The following is a 26,844-nucleotide window of genomic DNA, read 5'->3' as shown; positions in this document are numbered from 1 at the left end:
TGGTAGCCCTCTCTCGCATGAGTTCGTCTAATCTTCTTATGAGAACATAACTTTCTACATACAGGAAGCACGCTGTTTAAGGACGGTATGGATGGCCACATTTTCCCTAATCTATAAACTTTACCTATGAAGTGATAAAAGTGTGAAAACCACCACTTACAGTAAGATTCCTGGATTGGATTTTGCATTCTTTGGAGGGAGGAAATTATTATTACCCATTTTCTTGTGTTCCGTAAAGATTAAACCAAACGGAATTTCCCGCAGGAGACATCAGATGAAAAGCTCATGCAGCTGACTTGTGGAATTCTGATTTGCTACCGCGGTGCACAAAAGTCAACCGGACTCTTCTCTCGGAAAAGCTTCAGGTTTTGGTGGTCTCAGCTGCACGTCTTTGGCATGTCATTAAGAGTCAAAGGATAAATCCCTGCTACATTATTACAAGAGAACACAGTCTAAAGTTCAGTTATTGCAGGTCTACCAGTACTGAGGTCTGGTCAGTGGTTAGTCAGTGTGCTTCTACTTGACCCAAGGGGTTCTGTTTTAATATCGCTTTTAAATTCCACCTTCCCATTTGCTGGCTGAGTTCTTTTCAGCAGAGCTGGGATCTGTGGGAGAAGAAGAAGAAGAGGTAGGATGGGAAAACAATCCAGTAGTCAGCACAAAAGAACTCTGAAATCCACTAAAGGAAATCTTCAGTGGTGTTACCTTGAAAGGTGACTCGGAAACTATAACTAATTCAGAATGAGGCTGCTGGACTGGTGACTGGGAGCGGCTGCTGGGACCATACAACACTGGTTCCAAAATACCACCTACATTGGCTTCTAGTATGTTTCTGAGCACAGTTCAAAGTGACCTTTAAAGCCCTAAATGACTTTGGTCCTGTATACCTGAAGGAGTGCCTCCACCCCTGTCATTCAGTCTGGACACTGGTCTTCTGGCAGTTCCCTCACTGCGAGAAGTGAAGTGACAGGGAATTCCCAAGGCTCTCCAGGCAGAGCAGGCATCAAGACTTGGAATTTTACCCCTTATTTACTGCAGACTCTATTCTAGTCACTTCAAGGTGAACACTGTTTCACACTTCGGCCTCTGGCTGCTTCTTTGCAGACATGCACAGGGAAGAGTCTGAGAAACTGGCAAATTGGGGAGAGACGAAGGCACAGTGTAACTTTCAGAAAGGTCCTACTCACAGGTGGAGGCATTGGAGGTTCCAGATGTCGCCCAAGAAAGGAAAGCAGACGCCGCCAAATTAGGCCGCTGCCCAGAAACATAATTCCTGTCACCAGCCAAAACATTCTGCGGTCCTAGGTAAAGTTGAAATGTATAGTTAACGATGCAAATCATTCTTTCAGAGAAATTGCAACTCTTCAAATATCACTTTATCTTATTTTCACCACTTTGAAAAAGCAAGCTATCCCCCAAGATTACACTTGTTCCAGCTGAGGGCAATTGGGAAGAGACCTTAATGCACAGCCTGGCAACTGGATTTACAAGCAAATTTGCATTCAAGGCTTAATGTGGGGTATGGGTAAAAGTAAAGGTAAAGGGATCCCTGACCATTAGGTCCAGTTGTGACCGACACTGGGGTTGCGGCACTCATCTTACTTTCTTGGCCGAGGGAGCTGGCGTACAGCTTCCGGGTCATGTGGCCAGCATGACTAAGCCGCTTCTGGTGAACCAGAGCAGCGCACGGAAACGCCGTTTACCTTCCCACCGGAGCGGTACCTATTTATCTACTTGCACTTTGACGTGCTTTCGAACTGTTAGGTTGGCAGGAGCTGGGACCGAGCAACGGGAGCTCACCCCGTCGCGGGGATTCGAACCACCGACGTTCTGATCGGCAAGTCCTAGGCTCTGTGGTTTAACCCACAGCGCCACCCGCGTGCCGGGCTATGGGTATGGTCCCCTGATTCACAGTGGGGTCCCCCCCCCACAATGGCGGGTTCCTCTCCCCTCCCCTAGGCTGAAGCTCCCAAACTAGCCAGAGATTTTGCTGAACCACAAAGGGGGGGGGGAGATGGTCAAGTGCCGAAAAGGAGCTGGGAAGTTCCTTTCTTTAGACAAGCACCCCCAAAATAAGTCACAGTAGATTGTACTGAACTCCTGTGTTTTCAGACCCCAGGCAAACCTTTCAGTCTGCTATGCATTTGATCTAGTTCACTCACTTGTAAAGCTGAAACACGTTATGAAATGCATAAGGATACTGCGCACTCATAAAACAATGCAATTTTTAAGCCCAATTAAAGAGAACTATCTCCAACTGTTTCCTAAAGATGTGAGTAGTCTACAGATAAACACTGATTACTAGGCACAAGGCTTCACCTTCCTATTTGATATGGATGTAGATGAGAAGTTGCACATCCAGAATGAATGGTATATCTCATGCGATTCGTATACAATCAGAATTGGGAACTGTGTGTGGTTTCATAAGAGAAAAATGAAACTTTTATTTCAACAGTGCCTTACCTCTTCGAATGAGGATTCCAAGTTCATGCCGAAAGCTACTCCTATCAATCCGAAGAGGGAGAGGGAGAAAGTACCCATAGTCAGCTGCAAGTTCAGCCTCATCATCACATTGCGGTGGCTAAAGAGGAGCGAAAGGCTAGTTAGTATTTCGCAGATCCGAGGATCTCGGAAGAGTCTACCTCTTTTTCATCCAGAACCCAGACAGGTCTGGGAATTCAGATTAGAATACATGGAGTTACTTCAGATTTAATGAAATAACAAAACACATTTTATCGGCATAGAATTCAACTCATCAGTTCTGCTTGATAAGAAGGGAAGCTTCATAAACATAAACACCACCGAGCTCAAGTTTCAAATGCCCTCCAGAAGGTGCATCTAAAATGGTAGTGAGCAGAATGTTACGTGCAGCTAACCTGTCTAAGTTGATAAAGATGATGCTTTCAGAATCATCAATCAATACCCGAAGCTCACGAGCATCATTGAGAAGATCTTCTGCCTGCCTGTAATAATTCTCCAATAGCAGCTCCATCTCCTCTGCATGGTCAATTCCAGACAGACTCTCCTCACTGTGAATAATAACAATAACAATAATAGATCTAATTAAAATGCCAGCATACCAAAAATCTGCAAGCTAATACCCTCCCAAGTGGAAGCCTAGACCAAAATTCATCTCCCACCCTAATTCCTAGCCTTTGGTGTCGGCGCACCATACAAAGCAATTTAAACCAAAGCTCATAATATATAGAGGATCTGTTCAACAATCTGAAGCAGCTGATAGCCTATAACTGGCTGTAAAGTTACTTTTAAGAAATAAAATATTTAGTCCACAATTGCAATAGTTGCCATACCACCTAGGCTGCTGACAAAACTTTTTTTTTGCAACTTGGTGCCACCATTGCACTTGTTGGCGTGTCTGTTCTTACAAAAGCAGCAGCATTCTGTGTGGCTAGTCCTCTCCCGAAACGAAATGCTAGGAAAAAAGACATCTAAATGGTTTAGAGAGATGCAGGAAATGCCGCTTCCTATACCCAAACTTTCACAATGTTTATTTGGCTAATCCCATACATAGTCCTCGAATCCAAAAGCCTTGCCCAGCGTAAGCATCCCAATGTATACTTACAATACTTGGGGGTCTGTCCATTTAGACAGGCACAGTTCTTCCAGCACTTCTTCCTCGTCTAAGATTTCCAGGAGTGTCTCTTTGAAAACTTTAAGATCTGTTTCTAACTCTGACAAGCTAGAAGCAAAGGAGGAAGAATTAAAAACCAACCGCTACCGCCAAGATGACACTAGAGTCAAGTGTCGTTTTGTAGGAGATCTGCATGCACCTGTGGACCTTTAGCTCTTGCTGGGATACAACTTCCATCACCCCCAATCTTTGACTATGATGTCTGGGGCTGATAGGTGTCCAACTATGTCCAGAAGGCTATAGGTTCCTTATATCTGCTTTAAAGCCCTATATGGCTTGGGAACTGGGTATTTTGAAGAACACCTAGAACACCTTTCCCCATATGAACCCTGCAAGTTCATTAAAATCTGTAGAAGCCCTTCTCTAAGAGACCCTACTTTCAGAGGTGGAGCAGTTGGTGACCAGGAATAGTCTTTTCAGTGGTGGCCCCCGAGGTGCAGACCTACATTAGCATCAGTGATGCACCAGGTTCAAACTTTTTTCTTCCTCAGGTCTTTTAATAAAGGACCATTTCATAATGTAACTGTTAGTGGGGTTTTTTTAAAAAAACCACACCAGCTTGCTGCTTTTTTATTTTCTATATTTTAGGATTGGGTTAATTTGGGTGTTTGTTTTTTTTGTATTTCTTTTGCATTTTCATGGGTAACTTTGCGGACCTGCTTAGGGGGAAGAGGTTTTGTAAGCATTTTCATTTATAAAAACAAATTATAAACAAAAACAAACAAAATGGTACCTCAATTCTACAAAGGATTTACATGCAGATTAAGTTTTGCTTCCACAGCTAGGCATAGTACACGCTCTCTTCTCCATCCATATTATACAGTCTTTTTTATCTTCACAACCATCATGTGAAGGAGTAATTTCCAGACAGGTTGCCAAGTTAGTATGTTGCAGCAAGAACAAGTTTAGGATTCCCCTTTTACAACTGCTGAGGATTTCAGATTTGGGACTTGACCCTAAAGCGCTTCCACCCCAGACCAGTAGTGTGCCTGTGCAAGATTCAACTATTGCATAGCTCAAAACTCAGGTTTTATACAGAAATGTCCAAGTAGGTCATTCAAAAGTGGGAAGGAAGTCTCTCTTACCTCTTTCCATTTTGCAATAGGACATGGACTTTGCTCCTATCAACAGATAAAAGCTTAGGGTCCACTAAAGCATCCAGGGTCTCGAGAATCTGAGGCTGCAGGTTGTTAAGTCTCCCGTGCAGGTAGCTGATCTAGATAACAACAGGATCCTTCATAAGAATCAAAACAATCCTTTTAGAATGTCTTGGGTCACTGAAGCCTCTTGCTCAGCAAAGCAGGCAACACAGTCAGACACTCCTGAAATCCCTGAAGCTGACAGGCACTTCCCAGCAGAATCAGCAATCCAGAAACACAAATACTGTAGCGAAGTATTTCTAGGGATATTGGGGACTAGTGCCCCAAAGAATATGATTAAACTATTTATGTATGTAACAACAGCTGCCAGAATCCTATATGAGCAACGCTGAAAGGAATAAAAAGTCCCAAACAAAGAGGAATGGATTGCAAAGCCAATGGACTATGCAGAACTGGCAAAGCTGGCAGCAAGCGTGCAAGACCAAAATGACGAACCTTTTATTGAAGAATGGAAAACCTTTTTGAAATACTTGAGAAAGAACTATAGTCAAATGAAATTGTGGGCAGGACTTGAATTAAAAGCAGCCGATTCAGAATGACAATAAATATAACTAGAGGAAATACGTATTAGATATAGTCTTGACATACAACGCAGAATATGGGTGGGAACAAAAACACCATGGAGGTAAGCGTGGGAAGTCATCTTGTTTATTTTGTAAGAGAAACATATATTGAATTTGAAGTTAACGTGTTTAAGCTTTCAAAATTGAATAATTTATTTTATTTTATTTTTTAAACCAACCATACTGGCGCAAAGTATCAACATATTTAAATGGTGTATGATGGAAGTCAGCTTGAACACATGCACCCGTTTTCATTATTTAATAAAATAAGCCAGTTCGATCCCTTGGCTGCAGATGAGGCATGTGGTCAGGTAATGTGTCAGCCACTCACTGGCTAAGGTGCTGTGTCTACCATTTCATAGGTGCCCTGGGAGCCCTAGTAGCCCTAGTAGCTAACAGGAGGGAAGTGAAAACTCCTCCTCGTAAGGGTAATGGTATAGAGTGGAGACTTCTTTCCTTCACCTCTGCCAGTTTAAAGCTGCCAATCAGGGCTGCACCTGGCCAGCTTAGAGGCAGACTATGTTCCTAGTCAGCCTTCCTTAGCACTGTTAGAATTCCTGCTCCATGATTGCAGTCATGGGATTGGTGTCTTTCACATGACGGTATATGTTTTGACTCCACTGAGTGGGAAGTGACGGAGACAGGATGTTTGTGTTACTGTGTTCCGTGAAGTGGGACTGTTGTCCTTTGTTCTTTTTCTCTTTGCTGTCTGATGCTAGAGAAGGAGACATGTTGCAGTGTGTGTTTATATGTAAATAAAGTAGATTAGCCAAAATGCTGAGTTGCTGAGGTCTGTTATGCATGATGCGCAAACTCTGCAGATCCCTAAGTGTGTTGGTGTCAGTTGGCTTCGGTTGCTGTGATGTTCGGGCTGAAGAAAGCTTTTGAAGCTCCCGAACGACTGACCAGGAGGAAGAGAACATGCCAGCTGGGAATGTGTCTCTACCAGGGTTCTACCAGAGTGTAGGCTGAACTCCTGACAAGCACAATATCACAGCAAGCTATTACTCTCAGTACAGTAAACGCACGGGTGCTTACCCAGTACTGTAGTATTGCTTCGATAGCTCTGAATTCAAAGGGCAAAGAATATGTAACAAGTTGACCGTCGCCAGCTAGCTGAGGTGCCAGTTCCTGGAAGAGCCATTTTTCCAAGTTCAAATTGCGATAGTCTAGGATTAGGAGATACTCCGGTGTAATCACCGCCTTCAAAAACTGAAAGAAGCAGAGGATAAAATCAGTTGGGCTTTTGTATATTTGCAGGCTTTTCGGATACATGGTGACAACCAGCAGTGGCTCAAGTGAGAGGGGCTGGTGTGGAGGGCAGTGGCACCCTCCCACCACTGGCAAGTTCATCAGAAGGGGGCAGAGTGAGGACTGAGGTGCTCCAGGTTGGAAGTGACAGTCCCACAGGTGTTGTTGCTGTTAACCTGGAGCTCCCCAAACCCTGCTGTTGCACTGCCCCATCCCAAGTGCAGCACCACCATCGGGAGGACATTTTCTACACTCTGCCCCCCACAAGACTGGTGCAAAGTCTGTGGAACTCCAGGGAACCAATCTAAACCCATATGCAAGCTTGTTCCATCATTAAGTTAAAACCGGAGGGGCGGGGATTAAAACCTGGTTTTTTGTGCAGGCTTTACATAGTGTTGGATTGTTTTTTTTTTTGCTGATTTCCTGACAGTAGCAGATAAATGCAGAGCTAAATATCTGGTTAGTGTCTGGTTTCCTCCTATTGCTACTGTTCTGCAGGCTTAAATTTTATAGGTTTTCTATCCCTTGTTGCTTTTACCTGTTTGTTTGTTTTTAAATAATTTCTGGTTCTATTTTAGATGCTGTTAAAAAAAAAAAGATGAGCCCTGAATTTCCTATTGTAGTCTGCTGTACATATAGTACCACTTTTTGCAGCTGGGAAGTTAAATTATGAAAACTATTTTTGAAAGCAGAACTGCTCACACCCCCTCAACCTTTTCTCACTGCCCATGTAAACTGACAAATGTATAGAAAGAGAATCTGCCCAAATGACGCCGACATAAAAACGTCACACATAGAGCAGGTAGGAAAAATGGAAAAATAGTGTGCAAGTTTACCATATTGTCTTACACTGAACATAACCAAAAGACTTTCTACAGTGGTACCTCGGGTTAAGTACTTAGTTCGTTCCGGAGGTCCATTCTTAACCTGAAACTGTTCTTAACCTGAAGCACCACTTTAGCTAATGGGGCCTCCTGCTGCCACCGCACTGCTGCCGGAGCACAATTTCTGTTCTCATCCTGAAGGAAAGTTCTTAACCCGAGCTACTATTTCTGGATCAGCGGAGTGTGTAACCTGAAGCGTATGTAACCTGAAGCGTATGTAACCCGAGGTAACACTGTGATCTGAACAACAACAAAAAAGAAACATTGCACGTTCTTTTGTATTTCATGAAAACCTTTAATAAAAATTCTTCTTTAAAAAAATTGAATTGTTCAGGTGCACTTACTTCCATTCTCATGATAATCCTGTTGTTCCTGGGGGATACACTGACTTGATGTTGAAACCGTAGATCTCGCGCTTGGAGACTTAGTTCCTGGTATAGCTCTGTTTTCTTTCTTTCTGCCAAGGAGGAGTTTATTAAAAAAACAACAACACAACGATGTGAAATGAGAACAAAGACCACAGCAGCTTCTCGAAGGCATCACTCCAGCAAGCACAAGACCCAGAGGAATTAACGTATTCAGAGTATGGGCTGAGTCCACATGACACAGACACCTTGTTGAAATAAAGCAGGATGGGATCCTGCTTGCAAACCCCAGGTCAGCCATGTTGAGTATATTGAAAAAGGTTAAGGGAACAATCTTATGCACAAGAAGCTGGCATAAAGCAAGCCGGGGTAAGTTAAGTTACTCCAGTAAGATCCAAACCATGTTCAGCCGTGGGGCTGCTGTTGCTCTGCTTAAGCCTGAAAGAGGGAAATCAACTCTTTAAAATAGTGTTCTATGCCTGGTTGCCCGGTCATTTGAGTAAGCTGAATGGGATCGGGATCCAGACCAGCTCCACCACCACCCCGGCCCAGCCCCAACCTCTTTTGGGGAACTTACACTGGCCTCGGCTGGCTGAGCCAGAATGAGCAAGTTACCACAGTGAATCTTTGGCTGAGCCAGAGATCCGTTGCATCTTAAGCTGCTCAGCCTGGCAGATCCTGCCACAGCACTGCCCTCTAAATAGATGAAATTACAGTGGTACCTCTGGATACGAACGGGATCCGTTCTGGAGCCCTATTCACATCCTGAAGCGAACGCAACCCGCATCTGCATGTGTTGCAATCCGCTGCTTCTGCGCATACGTGTGGCGTCATTTTGACCGTCTGCACATGCACGAGTGGCAAAACCTGGAAGTAACGTGCTCTGTTACTTCCGGGTCGCCACGGATCGAAACCCAAAAATGCTCAACCTGAAGCAACTTCAACCCAAGGTATGACTGTATTTGTGGATTAGCATCCAGCAACCAAATAGAAAACAATCAACATTGCTGCATCGGCATGTCTTCAAAACGTCTAGGCTTTGTTGAGTTCAGAAGTAAAGACTAGAATTCCACCTACCGTAAAAGCTTATACCACCTTCTTTATCGAATTTCATCTGGAAAGAAAAGAGAGAGAGAGAAATCAGTATTGCCACATTCTTAAAAAAACACTAGGTAAAATGTACAGAATTCATATGATTTAGATGGCCATGCTATTTCTAGAGGCAACATTTCTGCTCTAAAGAATTAAATATCCAGCTTAATTCATACCTTGGTTACATATATCTCAAGATGTATGAAGTCTAGGTATGCAGAACTGTGACTTTGCAGCTGCTGCTGAGCTCCAGCTCCCATCAGCCTCAGCAGCCAGCATTGCCAACTATCAGGAAGGATGGGAGTTGCAGCCTTTCATCAGCTGCAGGGCCACAGGCTCACCAGACCTGGGTGTGGTGTTTCCACCCCATGGCACACGCTTCTAGAAGACAGCACACTTTTCTCAACTTTGAACAAAGAGGGGAGACTGGCGACCACTGTGGAGTCTAATGAAGATGGGCGATATTTACAAGTTAAAAATGCTTCACAAATTAATGTATAAGAGTGAATTGGAAACAGCAACAAAATGCACAAATGAGCCAGGCCCAAATCACTCCTGGGCAATGGCATCAATTAACTTTGTTGGTAGAACAGCCATTTCTGTGATGTTTTTTTCCATATGGCAATCCCACACATGCTTATAACAGAATAATAGAATTGCAGAGTTGGAAGGGACCCTGAGGATCATCTACTCCAATCCCCGCGATGAGGGAATCTCAACTGGATCATACATGACAGATGCCTATTCCATACAGGGATCAAACTTGCAACCTTGGCATTATCAGCACCATGCTCTAACCAACTGCGCTATGTTCATTGATGTTTAGTCCCCAGTAAGTGTTTGGGGTGTGGGGCAACAGCCCCAGTCCACCCATACATCTACTTCTTTTCTCTCCAATGTCTTTAAAAGGTAAAAGTAAAGGGACCCCTGACCATTAGGTCCAGTTGTGACCAACTCTGGGGTTGCAGCGCTCATCTCACTTTGTTGGCCGAGGAAGCCGGTGTACAGCTTCCGGGTCATGTGGTCAGCATGACTAAGCCGCATCTGGTGAACCAGAGCAGCGCATGGAAACGCCGTTTACCTTCCCACTGGAGTGGTACCTATTTATCTACTTGCACTTTGATGTGGTTTTGAACTGCTAGGTTGGCAGGAGCAGGGACCGAGCAATGGGAGCTCACCCTGTCGCGGGGATTCAAACCGCCAACCTTCTGATCACCAAGTCCTAGGCTCTGTGGTTTAACCCACAGCGCCATTATGCTTTCTTTCTTGCTCCTCTCTCAGGTCTCTTCTCAGGGTCTTCTTCCTTTAACTTCCCCTTAGTTTCTGGATGCCAATAACCAACTCTGCACCCCCAAAGCTGGCGCTTCGGGGGCATGTTTCACGTCCTTCTTCAGACCTGCCCTGCATCCCATAGTAACAACTGGAGGAAGTACTTACCACTGAAAACACTGGAGCCACACTTGCTAAAGTGGCTTGAGATACATCTGTAGTAAAGTGTCGAGACAGATCATCTGAAGGGGGGTGAAAAGAAGTTCAAAGTTGTAAATATTTGCTGATCTCATATATGTTCAGCAACAAGCGCCACATTGATCATAAGTCACAGCTCATCATTCTTGCCAAGGTCAACGATTTGCATATTATTTGCATCTTTAGACTGCAAGACCACCACCGATTAACATGTTTGCAGTTCTTGATGCCAAACTAGTTCTCCATAAACAAACCAGGTTGGCTATTACTTCAAGGTTCGAGGAAAGTTATTTTATTTTTGTACTGGGTAACTAATTAAAAAAAAAAAGAAGTTGGGGCTAGGAGTGTCAACCAGAACAAAGTTCCCAACTTCTAAAAACTTTTTTACTAATGCAACATGGAGGCAAATATAAGCGGGTGTGGTGCACGGACAAGGGTTTCATACACATTTCAATGCACTTCCCATGGGTGCTGGCCCATTTAACGTATTGCACTGCACTTTGCGCACACTTACTTGTACTGTGTGTTTTAAAGGAGGGGCAAAATGTGCTTTTATAGTGCAATCCTCTGTATGCCTACTTAGAAATTATGCCTTACCAACTCCAATGGGGCACAAGGCCAGGCAAGCATGTACAGGATTGCAGCACACTTGGGGCTCAGCGCCACAAACACAATGGGCCTTGCTCTCAAGTATGGATACTTGCAACTCCTGTCACTTGTATCTGGCTCTAGTGTCACGGTGCAAAGGTGTAAACGAAGACCAGTTAACACCCATGTTCATCCATGCTGACCGTTTTCACTGGGCAAAGGGAATTCTAGGTCAAATTCCTCCAAGCGAGCTTCCTCACGCAGAGTGGTCTCCGTTTCATTCAGAGTAGCTGCACTGAAATGAATAACCGTTCACTAAGGTAGCTCCATTTGTTTCAGTGGGCCTACTCTTGAGCAAAACTTAGCTGAATGCCAGCTCCACTATCTACTACAGTCGTGCGTAAAAAGGTTTTTGCTGAGCTTGGTAAGGCTGCGTGAGCCATTCGGACAGGAAAAGCCCTGGCTGGGCTTCTTCATTCGGTGAGCAAGTAGCCCCGGAACTTCCTCCTGCGGGACCACGAACGAACTCGGGCTGCAAAGCCCCAGCATCCCCGGGCAGGACGGAGAACCTGCCTGGGACAGCGCGTGACTTACTTGCGCGCAGCAAGGTCCGCCTGCCCTCCGGCTCGAGCCGGCATTTCCCGGGCCTGCCGGCAGCCCACGCCACGACATCCGGCAGGCAGCAGGCGGAGCGCCCTCTCTGCAAGAAGCGGCGGCTGCTGCAGCAGCAGATCCCCGAGGCGAACACGCGCAGCGCGACGGGCCGCAGCCGACGGCTCCACAAACGGGCGCACTCCATAAGCGGCGCCGCTCGGACAAGGGCCCCCGGCCGCGCTTCCACGTTCCTCGGGCGCGCAGGCGCTGCTTCCCTTCCGCCGGCGGCACACGTGGGAAGGGAGGCGCGGCCTTCGCGTTTGGGCTCCCGAGGCGGAGCTTCTGCACTGACGGCGAAGGGAGGGAGCCATTGCGTCGCAAAGAGGAGAAGGCTTTGGGTGGTGTGTGATGTGGAGATCGTGAGCACCAGAATCGGGGGAGCGGGGAAGCCCCTAGCCTCCGGATCAGGCCCCAAAAATGCTGCAGCATCATCATATTTATATTCCGCCCATCTGGCTGTGTTTCCCCAGACACTGGACGGCTTACAGCACATCTAAAAAACATAATAAAAACATCCAAGCATTAAAAACTTCCCGATGCGGGGCTGCCTTCAGATGTCATCTACAAGTTGTGTCATTTTTTATTTCCTTGCTATCTGAAGGGAGGGCGTTCCACAGGGAGGGAAATAGGCAGATATCTCATTTTGATCAACTACCAGTGTTTTTCTTTTATTCCAAGTGGGTTTACGGTAAGCGCACTTGAACACTTGGGGGCGTTTTCCATTTAATGTACAATGCAGGTGAAAAAACGTGCATGAAAAGCAGGCCACATTCAGTGCTGGATTTACGTATAAGCTAAACAAGCTATAGCTTAGGGCCCCACTCTCGCCCCCCCCCCAATAAATTTAAAGGGGGGGAAATGATGTACATTTCCAAAATATAAGATAAAAAACAAAATAAAACCTATATACAGCAACAGTGCTTTGTGTTGTGTAGGCTCCTATGATGTAAGTAATGGACCCCATCTGCTAGCCTGCTCCCTAAAATATCACTGGTTTGCTCATTTCTATATATAGGGTGCCTACATTCTGCATGGACTGGTTGCATGGCAACATGTAGCATGCAGCTGCAAATGGCTTTACCGATTAGGTCCATAAATTACCATATAGCATATATTCAACACAAAAAACAGCAACAATTTGTCGTTGACAAAGGACAGCTGGATATATAAAGGGCTCCATTACCTTCAGTAGCTCAGGGCCTCATCAAACCTAAATCCAGCCCTGGCTGCATTCATTATGGTCTGCGTACCTTGAGCCCTGCCTGCTCTACATTTCACAGAGTCAGATCATTGCCGCTCCGGCTTCAAATTTTGTCCTTGCGCTGACTGCGGGAGTCTTTTGCTGCCGTACCTGGAGATGCTGAGGACTGACCTTGGGACCTTTTGCATACAAAGTCTGCTTTCCTGCAGAGCTTAAGTCCCTTCTCCGAGCACTCACTAGCTGTTTTTTAAATAGGCCTTCTGTCTTCAAGGAGAAAGAGGGTGTTTAACAGAGGAGCGGGACTGTACTTTGCCTGAACACATAAACAACGGAGAAAACAATCATTTGTAGGATTTGTACATGAAGCTGAGACATGGGTTAATGTATTTATTTCAGGGTCGTTTGTAGGCTAAGTGGCTGCTATTCAAACAGGAAAGGATTTCCATGTGAATGTCTATGGTCTCTAGATGGAGAATTCTGAAAGATTTACAACATGAAAGCATAAAGAGAAGATTAAACTGTTTACAATATTTTCTGCACTTCCATCCACAAGACAGCAATATGAAGACAAGAAAAAATGTCATTGAACAGGCTAATCAACTTTGGTCCATGTTCTCGTGATCAGTGGCGTAGCGTGGGGGGTGCCAGGGGTGCCGGCCGCACCGGGCGCAACATCTGGGGGGGCGCGAGTCCAGAGGGAAGGGACAAGTTCCTTCCTCCGCCGGGCTCCCCGCCGCCACCGCCAGCCTTGTGCCCCTAGCGCGCGCGCGCCCCCCGCCGCCGCTGCAGCAGCGCCGCCGCTGCCACCGACGCCTGGCCGGGCACGGGCAGCCTCCGCACCCCGACGCCGACGCCATCCCCTCGGCCCAGCCACAGGCGGCAGCTGCTTCTGCCGACTGGGAGGGAGGAGAGCTCCAAGGGGCCTCGCTGCGCCTAAACCCTCCGAGAGGAAGCCGGCGGGCGGGCGAGGGTCTCCCGGCAGAAGGGGGCGCTGCTGGCTCCGGTTCTCAGCGCTGGCTCTCCGGCTCTCTCTTGACTCATGGCTGAGAGAAGCAGGCTCAGCCTGGAATAATATTGAGTTGGATAATGGCTGGTGGGAAAGGGGTTAGGCAGGGACCCTCTCCTCTATGCTCTGCTGCCCCCCCCCCCACCCTTCAGACTGCTCAGGCCAGGTAGAAACCTCCTTCTACTAAGTAAGACGTAGGAAATGCCACTAAAACAATTTTGCTTTATCCCAAAGCTGTGGAAACTTTAAAGATATTGTACACTTTATCCAAAAACGGTGTTTTTCTTGACTGAAAGTTACTCTGGCTGCTACTTCGTTCTGCAGCTCTAGCAGCACTTCTTGCAAAGAAACAGCAACGTCTTTTTCTTGTTTATTTCTCTAGGTCACTTCTGTTTTCTTCACTTCTCACTTCTCTCTCTGCCCCCCCCCGTCTCGTGCCGTACCCACCCCATTTACACGATTTTCATCTGTGGCCGCCTTGGAATATCCTGGGGGGAGGGCCCAGGGAGCCATATGGCCCCCAGTTGAGAAACACTGCGCTAAAAGATGGCCAGAATGCAGAAGCCTAATACAAAAAAGTCATAAAAATCCAAATCTGTCAGGAGCACCCATCCCTCTGCCCTTCAGCCTCACTGGAGGCACCTGGCGCACAGAGGGAATAGACACCCCCCTGCGCAAAGCCCAGGTCTGGGGTCTCTCCTCGGTAGCCGGCGGGCATCGTGGGGAGCGCGGAAAGACCCGGTGCAGGATGTGAACGGCCATGTTTATGCTGTGAAGCGCCCTGAGATATATGGATGAAGGGCGGTATACAAATTTAATTCACCGCCACCATCATCTTCGAGGGTGGGGGCTGGGAAAAGAGAGGGGGGTTCTCCCTTTCTAGACCTCTTTAAAATATGCTCGCGATGGCTCCTGGCCACAAAGGCTAAGCGTGGCACTCAGTGGCGTAGCGTGGGGGTGCAGGGGGGGCGGCCGCACCTGGCGCAATATCTGGGGGCGCGCTCCACGGGTTAGGGGGCGCAAAATCCACGGGTTAGGGGGCGCAAATTACTTGCCTTGCCCCGGGTGCTGAAAACCCACGCTACGCCACTGCTCGTGATCCTGGTTCAAGCCAGGGCTCTTTTAAATTTAAATTTTAACTTGTTTTAAATCCAGGGGTCAAGGAGTTTTGCACATCTTAATCAATGTGGCAACATTTTTGTCTTGTGACGCCTGACACCCTGCCCAGCTTTCTGGATTGACTGGAATGCTCATGTTATTTCCCCCCTTTCATTTCTTTGCAATCAAAGTCATCCTGTCACAGCAGCTTTCTAGCTGGGAGGGGGAAGGGGGCTGGAAGACTCTGGTGGGTGGGGACAGCATTTCTAGCCTTTGAAAACAGTTTGATTTGATGGACTGAGTTTATTTACATATCACCTTTCCACAGTGAGCTGTGTCCAAAGAGGCTTCCGACACTCATCCATTGGAAGATACGGCTGGTATAGAACACAGTTGCCCAAATCTTACTGGGGTTAGGACTGGAAGATCATAGACAGCACAGTATACTTGGTCAGTCTCACAGGCTAGCTGTGAACTTCTTGTGTAAATTCAAATGGCTGGCTGTTGCACTGTCTTTGCTCACTAACAGGAGTGTCCCTGTTCAGGATGCCAGCCAGCTGTGCTTTCTTACAGGATAATGTAGATTGCAGGATGCTCAAGCAAGTCAATTTACTATTCTCTCCTCCCCCTCCCCCCTCAAATGACACAACATTCTGTGACCCCCTCAAGTCATTAGGCTACTTTGAGCTGGGGAGATTCCTCCCACCTTAATTTTTTTTGGGTACTCTTGCATAGCTTTAAATTCATCTGAGCATAGTAATATCTTCTTCTCGTTTCCTCAGTGCCCCCTTTGGTTCCAATCCTGTCAGCTCTCAAGCACCCACATTTGCTGTTAGAAGGAATGATGATGGTAGCAAAACCAGTAAACCCTGCTGAAATTTCAGATTTACTCAGAAGAAAGTCCTATGTTTAACGGTGCTTACTCCCTAGTGAGTGTGTTTAGGATTGCAGCTTTAATCACAGATTTCTCCCTCTATTTTAGTGGGCGATTAAAAATTACTTTCAGATCTAGGGAATTAGTTTGAGTTTTGTGTGCCTGCAGCAGGTGGCAGTATATGAAATAGTGAAACCGTGTTTGAGATGGCTGGATGTCAAGGATACAACCCAAACAAAAGACATTAATAAAATACCGTGTGGAAAACAAGATCAGGAGAGCACTAGTTGCTGTTTCCCCTCAAGACCTGATCCTGTAAATACCCTGATAGTTATTTTTCAGCCTATAAAAACAGCATTTTTGGTGGTACCATATAGACGAATAAATTTATCTTGGCAAAATATTTGTGGACCACAGCCCATAAGAATCCTCAGCTGCTTTTGCTGAAACAGACAAACACAGCCTAGCTCAGTTGGTTAGAGCATGGTGCTGTTAATGGCAAGGTTGCAAGTTTGATCCCTGAATAGGACAGCTGCATATTCCTGCATTGCAAGGAGTTAGACCAGATGATCCTCAGGGTCCCTTCCAACACTTAAAAGGTAAAGGTAAAGGTACCCCTGCCCGTACGGGCCAGTCGTGTCCGACTCTAGGGTTGTGCGCCCATCTCACTTAAGAGTCCGGGGGCCAGCGCTGTCCGGAGACACTTCCGGGTCACGCGGAAAGCGTGACGAAGCTGCTCTGGCGAGCCAGCACCAGCGCCGCACACGGAAACGCCGTTTACCTTCCCGCTATAAAGCGGTACCTATTTATCTACTTGCACTAAGGGGTGCTTTTGAACTGCTAGGTGGGCAGGAGCTGGGACTGAAAGACGGGAGCTCACCCTGCTGTGGGGATTCGAACCGCCGAACCATACGATCGGCAAGTCCTAGGCACTGAGGTTTTACCCACAGCGCCACCCGCGTCCCTCTTCCAACACTTACAATTGTATAAAACAACCTATTGAAAGAGGAAGCACATAAAGCTGCCTTTGTAGTTATGTTTTAAGCATATTATGTTTTAAGCATATTTTTAAACTGGCATTTCATCAGTACTTGGGACAAAAGAGTTCTTTGGACTGCAGCCTTACTTAGGAAGTATTGGAATGATAGTTAATGCAAGTGCAGATTTTTTGCGGGGTGGGCAGAGCTTATTTTATTTTATTTAACCAAGCTCATGTATATTTCAGAATATGAAAGAATCAAGAGCCTGTTACTGTGAAGATTTCCCAAGAGTATTGTAGTCACATCCCTTTATTGACTAACATTCAATGCAGCTTCTGCTTGAGTGCAGGAAGCTCCTGCAGCCAATTGGAAGCCGCCCCTTGGTTTTTGAACGGTTTCGGGAGTCGAATGGACTTCTGGAGCGGATTAAGTTTGAGAACCAAGGTACGGCTGTATTATAGTAGAAACTGAGCCAGTGAATGTTATAGGGTTACCCACTTGTGCCTTGGACAGCATCTTGAAGTGCCAAAATGATAGGGTGACACTTTTCACAATGTAGAGGTAATACCGTATTTTTCGCTCTATAAGACGCACCAGACGACAAGACGCACCTAGTTTTTGGAGGAGGAAAACAAGAAAAAAAATATTCTGAATCTCAGAAGCCAGAACAGCAAGAGGGATTGCTGAACAGTGAAAGCAGCGATCCCTCTTGCTGTTCTGGCTTCTGGGATAGCTGCACAGCCTGCATTCGCTCCATAAGACGCACACACATTTCCCCTTACTTTTTAGGAGGGAAAAAGTGAGTCTTATAGAGCAAAAAATACGGTATTTATCATTGCCTATTAAGGCCTATAAATTAAGCTACACTGTTAGAATGAAATGCCAACTGTCCTAATATCTTTAGTGATTATTTTGGCATTACAGAATGGTAATAAAAATGAATCCAGATATGTGGTATAATGGTGCTATGGCACAGTTACATAACCTTACATAGTAAAGCATATTTAATTGTCAAAATGAGGTTGGTCACAACTATTCTTTTCATGTTCTAGTTTGGGAACTAAACTGACTTGTTAGTGCACGGGACGAAGAAAGGAATTCTAAACCATAGTGGAAATGAGAATCTTGGAGATGCCCTTTAATTTATTCTAGATAAAGGCATGTCAATTTTGATGGGCGTGAGTTGATAGAGGTGTGTTGCAGCCCTTTCCTCAAACACATTCTCTTTGTGTCTCTCATTTCCCACCGTTCCATCTTTTCCTGAAGCCATTGCTTCGAAACCTGGCCCGGCCCCTGCATTTCCAAATGTTAGAAGACGGTGTCAAGTAGAATGTGCTGCTCTCTAGACTTCATTCTACAGAATACAGTAGGAGTCATTAAGAGCCCAGGCAACCGCCTATGTTCATTTTTTGTTGTAGTAGTAAAGTCACACTAGAGGGTGACAGAGTGCTAAGAGGGCAGAGGGGGAATGTTAAGAATAAACTTTGCTAGTTATGGATGACATTAACCTCCGCCCCACTTCGACCCACCCTTTGGTAGTACTGTATGAAAAATCTTCTTGGAGTAGCTTGCATGCTAACAAAGAATTCTTATTTCAACATTACTGAGCAGAGAGAAGCAGTCTCTGTGTGTTCAGTTTTTCTTCTTTCTATTTAAGGGCCACTTTCTTTCTGTGGCAGACTTGCATTTCATAAGGAGCTTCTCACCTATCTTCTGACTTCTTCTCCAATACACCTCAGGAGACCAAACTTCACTTAAAAATAAAACAACAGCCTGCGGCTAATTAACAGAGTTCGCACAGGGGTGCAGCATTTACAACGAAAAGGAAGCTGGCATGCTTTAATGGCTTTCGTTGCCTTGTAATTTAATGTTTGGACAGGGAATTTTATGAGCCCCTGAAATAACGGTGGCCCAGGTTTTAAAAATAATGTGCAAATGCCATCAGTATTTCATTTGCTCCAATTAGCACTAGTGAGTCGGAGCGCCCAGTAACGAGTAATTCAAACTGCTGATTAAGGCAGTCCAATTATTCTAGAATTATTGCTGTGTATAAACCAAATGCTATTGTTTTGTTTGTTCTTAGATGCAGAGCGTTGATTGTTGTAATTCTAAATCATGACTGGACAAGCTATTTCACAGACAGCATTTAAATACCCTTCTGCTAGAATCTTTTAATTAACACTATCAGGGACGTTTCCTTAATTACATTATTATGTGTAACACCAGATATGGCAGAAATAGAGAATGATATATTGAGGTTGTTCCTGTGCAGTGTAATGTAATTTTTTATTTTGCTAAAGTTTACTTAAAAACTGAAACAGGTTCATTGAAATTCCAGCTGCCGTCCATGTGGCATCGGGACAATTTTCTGTTTAGACCTCCATAATCCTGTGAAGAACAGTCACCGTGGTCCAGTGTTTGGAAGCTCTTCCTGATGGCATTGCATGCAGGAGCGGTGATATTTAAATTCACCTTATCATGAGAATATTATGCCTGCTAGTGTAGCCTTGGCAGTGATGCTCATATGCATACCAAAATGAAGCCCCACATCGGTGCATCTATGAGGCCAGAGAAGAGTTGTTTTCCTTTGCTAGATTCCACTGGCAGGAACCGTGAGATATTGTAATAACATTATTGGAATGTCTGCCTAGCTAAGTAACAGTGCAATCCTAATGTCAAAATATGTCAGCTGGGACGAGTTAGGTGTTATCTCCCTCCCAGATGAGGTGTCTTTAAGCCAGGAGCATCTATCACAGCCCTGCTGGCGGAAGTTAAGCCAGTGAAGAGGGCAAAAAGGGGTGGGGAATGGACAAGGCAGCTCAGGGAGAAGGATAAACAAAATTATGCAGAACCCTGACTCCCTTAATATACTGGTCCCGTGTAGAGAATTTTGTGTAACACAACAACCCAAATGAGGGTGCAACTGAATTCACTCTGTAGGAGTCCACGTTTAGGGAAGTTTTTAATGACTGATGATTTAATGTACAATATTTTTGTTGGAAGCCGCCCAGGGTGGCTGGGGAAACCTAGCCAGATGGTATAAATAATAAATTATTATTATTATTATTATTATTATTATTATTGACTAGTAGGTGCTGCTGCAGCCAGGACTGAAGTGCCGTGGTAACTTAATGCACGGAGACTGCTGCCTGGTTAGGATTGTTTTTCATTCTTTCTTCCAAAGCAGGGCCTTTGAAAAAAAATTCTTAAGGTTCTAATGGGTACCTGCGGGGCCATTTAGGGCTTTAAAGGTGTGTTGACTATTACCTAGGATGCGGGTGGGGCTGTGGTCTAAACCACTGAGCCTCTTGGGCTTGCTGATCAGAAGGTCGCAGTTCGATTCCCCGCGACGGGGTGAGCTCCTGTTGCTCTGTCCCAGCTCCTGCCAACCTAGTGTAGCACCCTGCTTGTGGTTAACGCTTAGCTGGAATGAAATATTCAACGCAGCAATAGAGAAATTAAAATAATTATTTATTTGTCAGACAAATAAATGAGAGGCACAGTGGTATATGGTTACCAAGCTCTGGCCTGGCTCCTGCCATTATGGCCAGCCCTTATATTCCCTTAATCCAGCCCCCTTTGCTCCTCCTGTGGCTGCCTCTGTCCAATCAGCCTAGTTGGATTTCCTATTGGCTGATTGCTATATCCAATCCTAAAAGATACACCCACATCCTCCTGTCCTTATATGGAACACAAACAGCTATATATTGTTACATCTATAAATGACAAATAAGTAGTAATATATCTTACATGTGTCTCAACAAGGAATCTTAATTACCAGCTCACCTCTTGCCCTCCCTGCCCTATTGCCTTCTAAAACAAATGGTTAATCTTAAATTTTTATCTTAAACATATGTCAAGGATCTTGAGTTTCACATCAACATTGAAAGATATCCTTCATTTGAAGGTTTCTAAACAAATGTCTGACAGCTAATATATCAGGACAGCATTTGATGGCGTCTTCCTGTCTGGCAGGGGGGCTAAACTGCTGGCTGACTTAATTCCAGGATAAATACAACTCTTCTAGCATTTGTTAAATCCTTTGCATAATTACATTTAAGCCAATATATTTAAGCTAATATATTTCATACATTATCATAGGTAACCTTTTAAAAGAATAAAGCTTCTCAAAGTAGAAAGGAAGGAACTCAGTAAAAAAAACAGTTTTTAAAAAAGGCTCTTCAGTTTACATTCCCCCCCCTTCAGCAAGCTGCTTCAGCCAGCTGCTTTGTTTCCATTAGCTCTTCCCAACATTTATTGAAACTCTCTCAGTTTAAGAAAGAAACAGTTTTAAAAAGACTTCCCAAAAAAACCTCTCTTTCTCTGTCAGCTAGATGCTTCTCCCCATTTGCCTCTGGCCTTAGAAAATACAGCTCAAGGTTTAAGAGAGGCCCATGGTATCATTTTACTATTTGCCCATTCCTAATTATATTTATCTCTGCCTTTGTTATCTTCTGTAACATGTAGGGTCAGTGTCATTACTCAGTCTGTAATTTCAGCTTTTACGACTTTGAGAATTGCTTTCTGCTATCAATCAAAAGGGGCCCCTTGTCTAAGAGGAAGAAAACACTGTTTTCTTAAGCAGCTAGCCTTCTTGCCTGGCATGAAACATTTGAAAATCTACTTTTGAAAATCTAAGCCCTCTTTAATATACAAGTCCTGATCAAACATTAATAAAATGCAGGCTTATGCCTGATGCCTCATTCCCCCCTTTCAAGCTCAAGGACCTTCATCCCAAGTGTCCTTGATAGCTTGACCTTCATCATATTCCTGAGGTAAAGCTCTGTATAGGGCCATGATATGAGGTAGAGTTTCATTTGAAACCATCTTGCTAATTGTACTTCTAAAACATGAAATGATACATGGCATCATACATAAAACCATTACCACTACTGTCAAGAAAAACAAGCAAGACAATAGTATCCCTTTGAGTCCTGTGACATTAGGTAACCAATTGGTGAGCCATCCCATATCCCATCCTTCCCATGTTTGTACTGGGACATGTGCTATATTCTCCATCTTTGTGGCCAACACACGGATTGCCTCACCATTATCTGAAATGTTAAAGCAACAGGCATTCCCTGTCAAGTTCAAGACTCCACATAGGCCTCCCTGCTTGGCAAGTACATAATCCATTCCCATTTTCAGCTGCAAAATGGCGGCTCTACTTTCATCCAACTGTTGTGCAATAAGTCTCAAACTCTTGGCCGTTGCATTGGTTACAAGTTCCACTACTGCTTGCAATCGAATTATTCTGTTTAGATTATAAATAGGATCCCGTGCCCCTTGTATGAGCTCACCAGGATTCCAGGAGGCAGGATCATAATAGGCTATAATGCGCTCTGGTGGCCAATCATCAGTACCGCTCCAACTTTGGGTACTTCCTCCTGCTATATGAGAAATATCAGCGTTTCTTCGTGTACGCTTGGCCAAATTAGTGGGCATAATCCACATTGGTGGTAATACCCATCCCAGGAAACAAGTCCCACTCCATTTGGAGGGGAGTTTCTTGTATGCCCATTCTCCACATATCCACCACAACCATCGTGTCTGAGGTCTTTGGTACGTGGAGTACAGAAGGCGAAATAGCAAAAGAGGTAGAGAGTTCACAGTGCAGTATGTTAGATTGCCTTTTTCTGTCACAGTTATGTTCCATACCACTTTCCATGCATGAATAAAAGGAGGTGCACAGGGCAAGGCATCCCGAGTTCGATAGGTAGTATCGTGTGCCCAGGTATTCTTAATATTATCCCATGTATAGTGACAATGAGAAGAGCCTATCATGGTAGAATCAGCTGCATCTGATGATCTATGTACACAGAATTCCCCTTGTACAGGTATAACTCGTAATGGTTTAGTTGAGTTCCATCCGGGGAAATTCTGTACTTCTGTTTGGTGTGGTATTTCGCTTACCATACCAATGGCATCTAATGGTATCGGTAATAAGGGCATACCTCCCTCTGAATCATCTGGCCCGAGAGAGCAAACAAGGCAATTGGTCCTATTTGCAACATTGGCTACCATTTCAGCTAAACCTACCCACATATTGTGGTCATGGTGGAATCCATATTTAGTCAATTTGGCCAGATTCAAGGACCCTTCCCCTTCCCAAGGGATCAGGATTAATAATAGAATCATGTTGATGTCTAGCATATGCATTCCTTCCACAAAAGATTACCTTATTGTGATAGCAAATAAATATTAGTCCCAATATAATTCCCCCAGTGACAGGAATGGGGAACCACCAAGACCAAAACATATATCCCGAGGATCCCCAATGAGTAATATCTCTGATAATTGTTCCACAAGGGGGGGCAGTCAATCAATTGTGGGGCAGTCAATCAATTGTATAAGAGAATCTTTCCTTTCACAATCGCTGGTTCAGATGCTCCTCAAGCTTCAGGCGTGCGCAGGTCAGCCAGCTTCCAGGTTGTGGCTGCAGCAGGCCGGTCGTCTAATGTTGCCCGTGACCTAGCCCGTTCCCGGTAGGGCTAGATACAGGGGTTTTTGGAGAGAGTCAGTTTAAGAGGATTAGAGGGGTCACCTTTGCACGTCCAACTGCCTTCGGACTTCTTCAAACGGGAGTGATGAATCCAGGGGGTCACCTCAGCTACCTTCACCGCTGTTGGAGTAGAGAGCAAGACGGTGTAAGGTCCACGCCACTTAGGTGCAAGTGGATCACGTTTCCACTCTTTCACCCATACGTTATCGCCAGCCTGGAACTGATGAATCGGCTCGGCAATGCTGCACGGCGTGCGCTCGAGGGCCCACCTGTTAAGAGAAACAAAAACACGGGAGAGAGATTGCACTTGTCCCTGTGTCACATGGTCTCCTATTTGTTTAAGATCAGCTGAAATATCCTGAACAAAGGAGGGCGGTCTCCCATACAGGAGCTCAAAAGGTGACAACTTAAGTCTTTTTGTGGGTGCACACCGAACACGAAACAGTGTTATGGGTAACACATCTACCCATCCCAATCCCGTTTCCTGGGTTAATTTTGCCAATTGGGTTTTCAGAGTCCGATTCATTCTTTCAGTTTTCCCTGAACTCTGAGGCCTATAGGCTGCATGCAGTCTCCATTTCACTTGTAGGACTCGACATACTTCTTGTACTACTTGATCAATGAACGCTGGCCCATTGTCACTTCCAACGCATCTAGGTAATCCAAACCTCGGGATCAATTCAGTGAGGAGTCTCTTAGTTACCTCTCGTGCCTTTTCAGTTCGGGTGGGAAAAGCTTCAACCCATCCGGTAAGAGTATCTACAAACACAAGGAGATACTTGAATCCCTTAGAAGGGACCAGCTCTGTGAAGTCCACAATTAGGCTTTCCATGGGGACATATCCCACATGTTGGATTCCAGGAGGTTGTACCGGTCCCTGCCTGGGATTGTTTTTAGCACAAAGAACACATTTCTGTGAAATGCAAGTTGCTAATTGTGATAGGTTAATAATATACAACTTCCGACTGAGACTCTCTCTGGTTGCAGTACCGCCAAGGTGAGTAGATTCATGATAATTTCTTACAATTGTGCCTGCTAGATGATGAGGTACATAAATCCTATTGTCTGGCAGGATCATCCAACCGTCCTTCACAACTGCTCCTTCCTGTTCAGCCCACTTCCTCTCTTCTGGGGTATAGTGAGGTTTAACTTCTTCTGGAACTACCTCTGGTATGAGGGCTGCTATAAATCCTCCCACAGGCTTTTGGGCTGCCTCTCGAGCTGCTTTGTCAGCAGCATGATTTCCTCTGGTTATTGGATCCCTTCCTCGTCCATGACCTTTGCAGTGCATTACAGCAATCTGTTCTGGAGCCCATACTGCTTCTAACAGGATTTCTACTTCAGGTCCATATTTCAAGGCTTTCCCGTGGGCTCCTATTAGACCTCTTTCTTTCCATAGAGCACCATGTGCATGCAGGGTTAAGAAGGCATATTTAGAATCAGTATAGATGTTTGCCTTACATCCGGCTGCCAATTGCAGAGCTCTAGTTAAACCTATAAGTTCAGCTTTTTGTGCCGAGGTGCCAGCAGGCAAAGCTTCAGCTTCCACAACTTCCTCATTGGTGACCACAGCATATCCTGCTCGTCTGGCACCTTCATGCAGGTAACTGCTACCATCAGTATAATATACAACATCTGGATTTTTCAATGGTTCATCTTTCAGATCGGGTCTACTGGAATAAACTTCATCCATTATTTGGAGACAATCATGTGATTCTTCATCATCTACCTCTGGTAGGGGCAGCAAAGTCGCTGGATTGAGCATATTCACTACTCGTAGATGAATCCTGGGATTTTCACACAATAGGCCTTGGTACCTAGCCATCCTTGGGTTCGTTAGCCAATAACTACCCTTATATTCCATGAGTGTCAGAACAGCATGAGGTACATTCACATACATCGTCTGGCCGAAGGTAAATTTATCAGCTTCTTTGACAAGGCTGGCAGTGGCCGCTACTGCCCTTAGGCATGGAGGCCATCCTTTTGCTACTGAGTCCAATTGTTTTGACAAATAAGCTACTGGACGGTTCCAACTTCCTAATCTCTGGGTCAGGACTGCCGCTGCAATCCCATTCTGTTCATGTACATACAGCTGAAAGGGTTTTTCCGAATTAGGCAGTCCAAGGGCTGGGGCCTCCATAAGTCGTTGTTTGATAACTAAAAAGGCTTGTTGCTGCTCAGGTCCCCATACGAATGGGTCCTTTTCTGCACCTCGAGTGCTTTCATGTAAGGGTTTGGCCAGACTGCTGAAATCAGGTATCCATAGTCTACAAAACCCTGCTGTTCCCAGGAATCCTCTGAGTTGTTTCCTTGTGGTAGGTTCCTTGATAAGGCAAATAGCTTCTTTCCTCTCTGGCCTCAATGCTCGTTGTTGGTGTGAGATGTCAAAGCCCAAATATTTGACCTTTTCTAAACATAACTGTGCCTTTTTCTGGGAAACTCGGTAGCCAGCTTCCCAGAGCAAGTGGAGCAGTTCCTCTGTACCTTCTTTACAGGTATCAAAATCCTTTGCTGCTAGTATAAGGTCATCTACATATTGCAGAACCACCTTTTCTCCAGGTATTGAGGGGTAACTTGTTAGATCCTTCGCCAAGGCAGTGCCAAATAAAGTTGGGGAATTTTTGAATCCCTGGGGCAATCTCGTCCAGGTTAGCTGGCCTTTTGTTCCTGTCAAAGGGTCTTCCCACTGGAAGGCAAATATAGGTTGGCTCTGTGGTGCCAGCCGGCAACAGAAGAATGCATCTTTCAAGTCCAATACAGTAAAAAATGTTGCTTCTGGTGGGATCAAACTCAGCAGGGTGTATGGGTTTGGTACATTTGGGTGCAAGGTCTCGATAGCCTGGTTTACGAGCCTCAAGTCCTGCACTGGCCTGTATTCATCTGTCCCAGGTTTTCGAACAGGCAAAAGGGGTGTGTTCCATTCTGATTGGCAGGGCTTAAGCAGACCATATTTTAATAGGCGGTCCAAATGTTTCTGGATGCCCTCTGCTGCTCGCCGGGGTAAAGGATATTGCTTTACAGATACAGGGGTAGCCATAGGTTTTAAGGTTACTACAATTGGAGCTATATTCTTGGCCATTCCTGGTGGGCTATTTTCGGCCCATACTCCTGGTGGCACCTGTAGAGTTCGGAGGAGCTTGTTTAACTCTGTATCCAATGTGGGTTGGACTTGCAGGGCTGACATTAGGCGCCATGATTGTTCCTTAGGTACTGAGAGGGAAATTATTCCTGCTGCCTTTGATGGCAATTTCATTTCTGGACCTCGAGGAGTGAAGGTGATTTGGGCCTGCAATTTGGACAGCATATCTCTACCTAAGAGAGGTATTGGACACTCAGGTATATACAAAAACTGATGGGTTAAACGATGTCCCCCAATCTGGCATTCCAAAGGTTGGAGGAAAGACCTCTTAGCTGACTGACCAGTGGCACTTTTAATGACTACACTTTTGGATGCCTTTTTCTGCAATAGTTCTGGGAGTACTGAGTATTCAGCCCCAGTATCAATCA

General features: G+C 45.3%; 2 protein-coding genes and 1 long non-coding RNA gene across 3 annotated transcripts in view; all 3 read right to left on the bottom strand.

Annotated features, from left to right (window-relative positions):
* The window catches only part of LOC308593963, a 223,796-nt gene that overhangs the window by 95,241 nt on the left and 101,711 nt on the right, over positions 1 to 26,844 (bottom strand). The window lies entirely within an intron of this gene.
* Positions 486 to 11,900, bottom strand: MRS2 (magnesium transporter MRS2). The gene is made up of 11 exons (XM_081205773.1): positions 11,617 to 11,900; positions 10,405 to 10,478; positions 8,953 to 8,989; positions 7,855 to 7,967; positions 6,414 to 6,587; positions 4,738 to 4,868; positions 3,584 to 3,700; positions 2,877 to 3,029; positions 2,464 to 2,581; positions 1,188 to 1,301; positions 486 to 605 (listed from the first exon to the last, which is right to left on the bottom strand). Exons 1-11 carry the CDS (start codon positions 11,819 to 11,821, stop codon positions 495 to 497), a joined length of 1,347 nt encoding a protein of 448 aa, XP_081061899.1. The 5' UTR covers positions 11,822 to 11,900; the 3' UTR covers positions 486 to 494.
* The window catches only part of NRSN1 (neurensin 1), a 92,190-nt gene continuing 80,252 nt past the window's right edge, over positions 14,907 to 26,844 (bottom strand). The window contains exon 4 of the mRNA XM_081206674.1: positions 14,907 to 14,972. The gene's annotated coding sequence lies outside the window, so the exon portion shown is untranslated. The remainder of the gene's footprint in view (positions 14,973 to 26,844) is intronic.

This window comes from Podarcis bocagei (genome assembly GCF_964188305.1).
Source record: "Podarcis bocagei genome assembly, chromosome: 8".
NCBI classification, from domain to species: Eukaryota; Metazoa; Chordata; class Lepidosauria; order Squamata; family Lacertidae; genus Podarcis; species Podarcis bocagei.
Note: the sequence above shows the minus strand (reverse complement) of the source record. Positions and strands in the feature narration are given on the sequence as shown.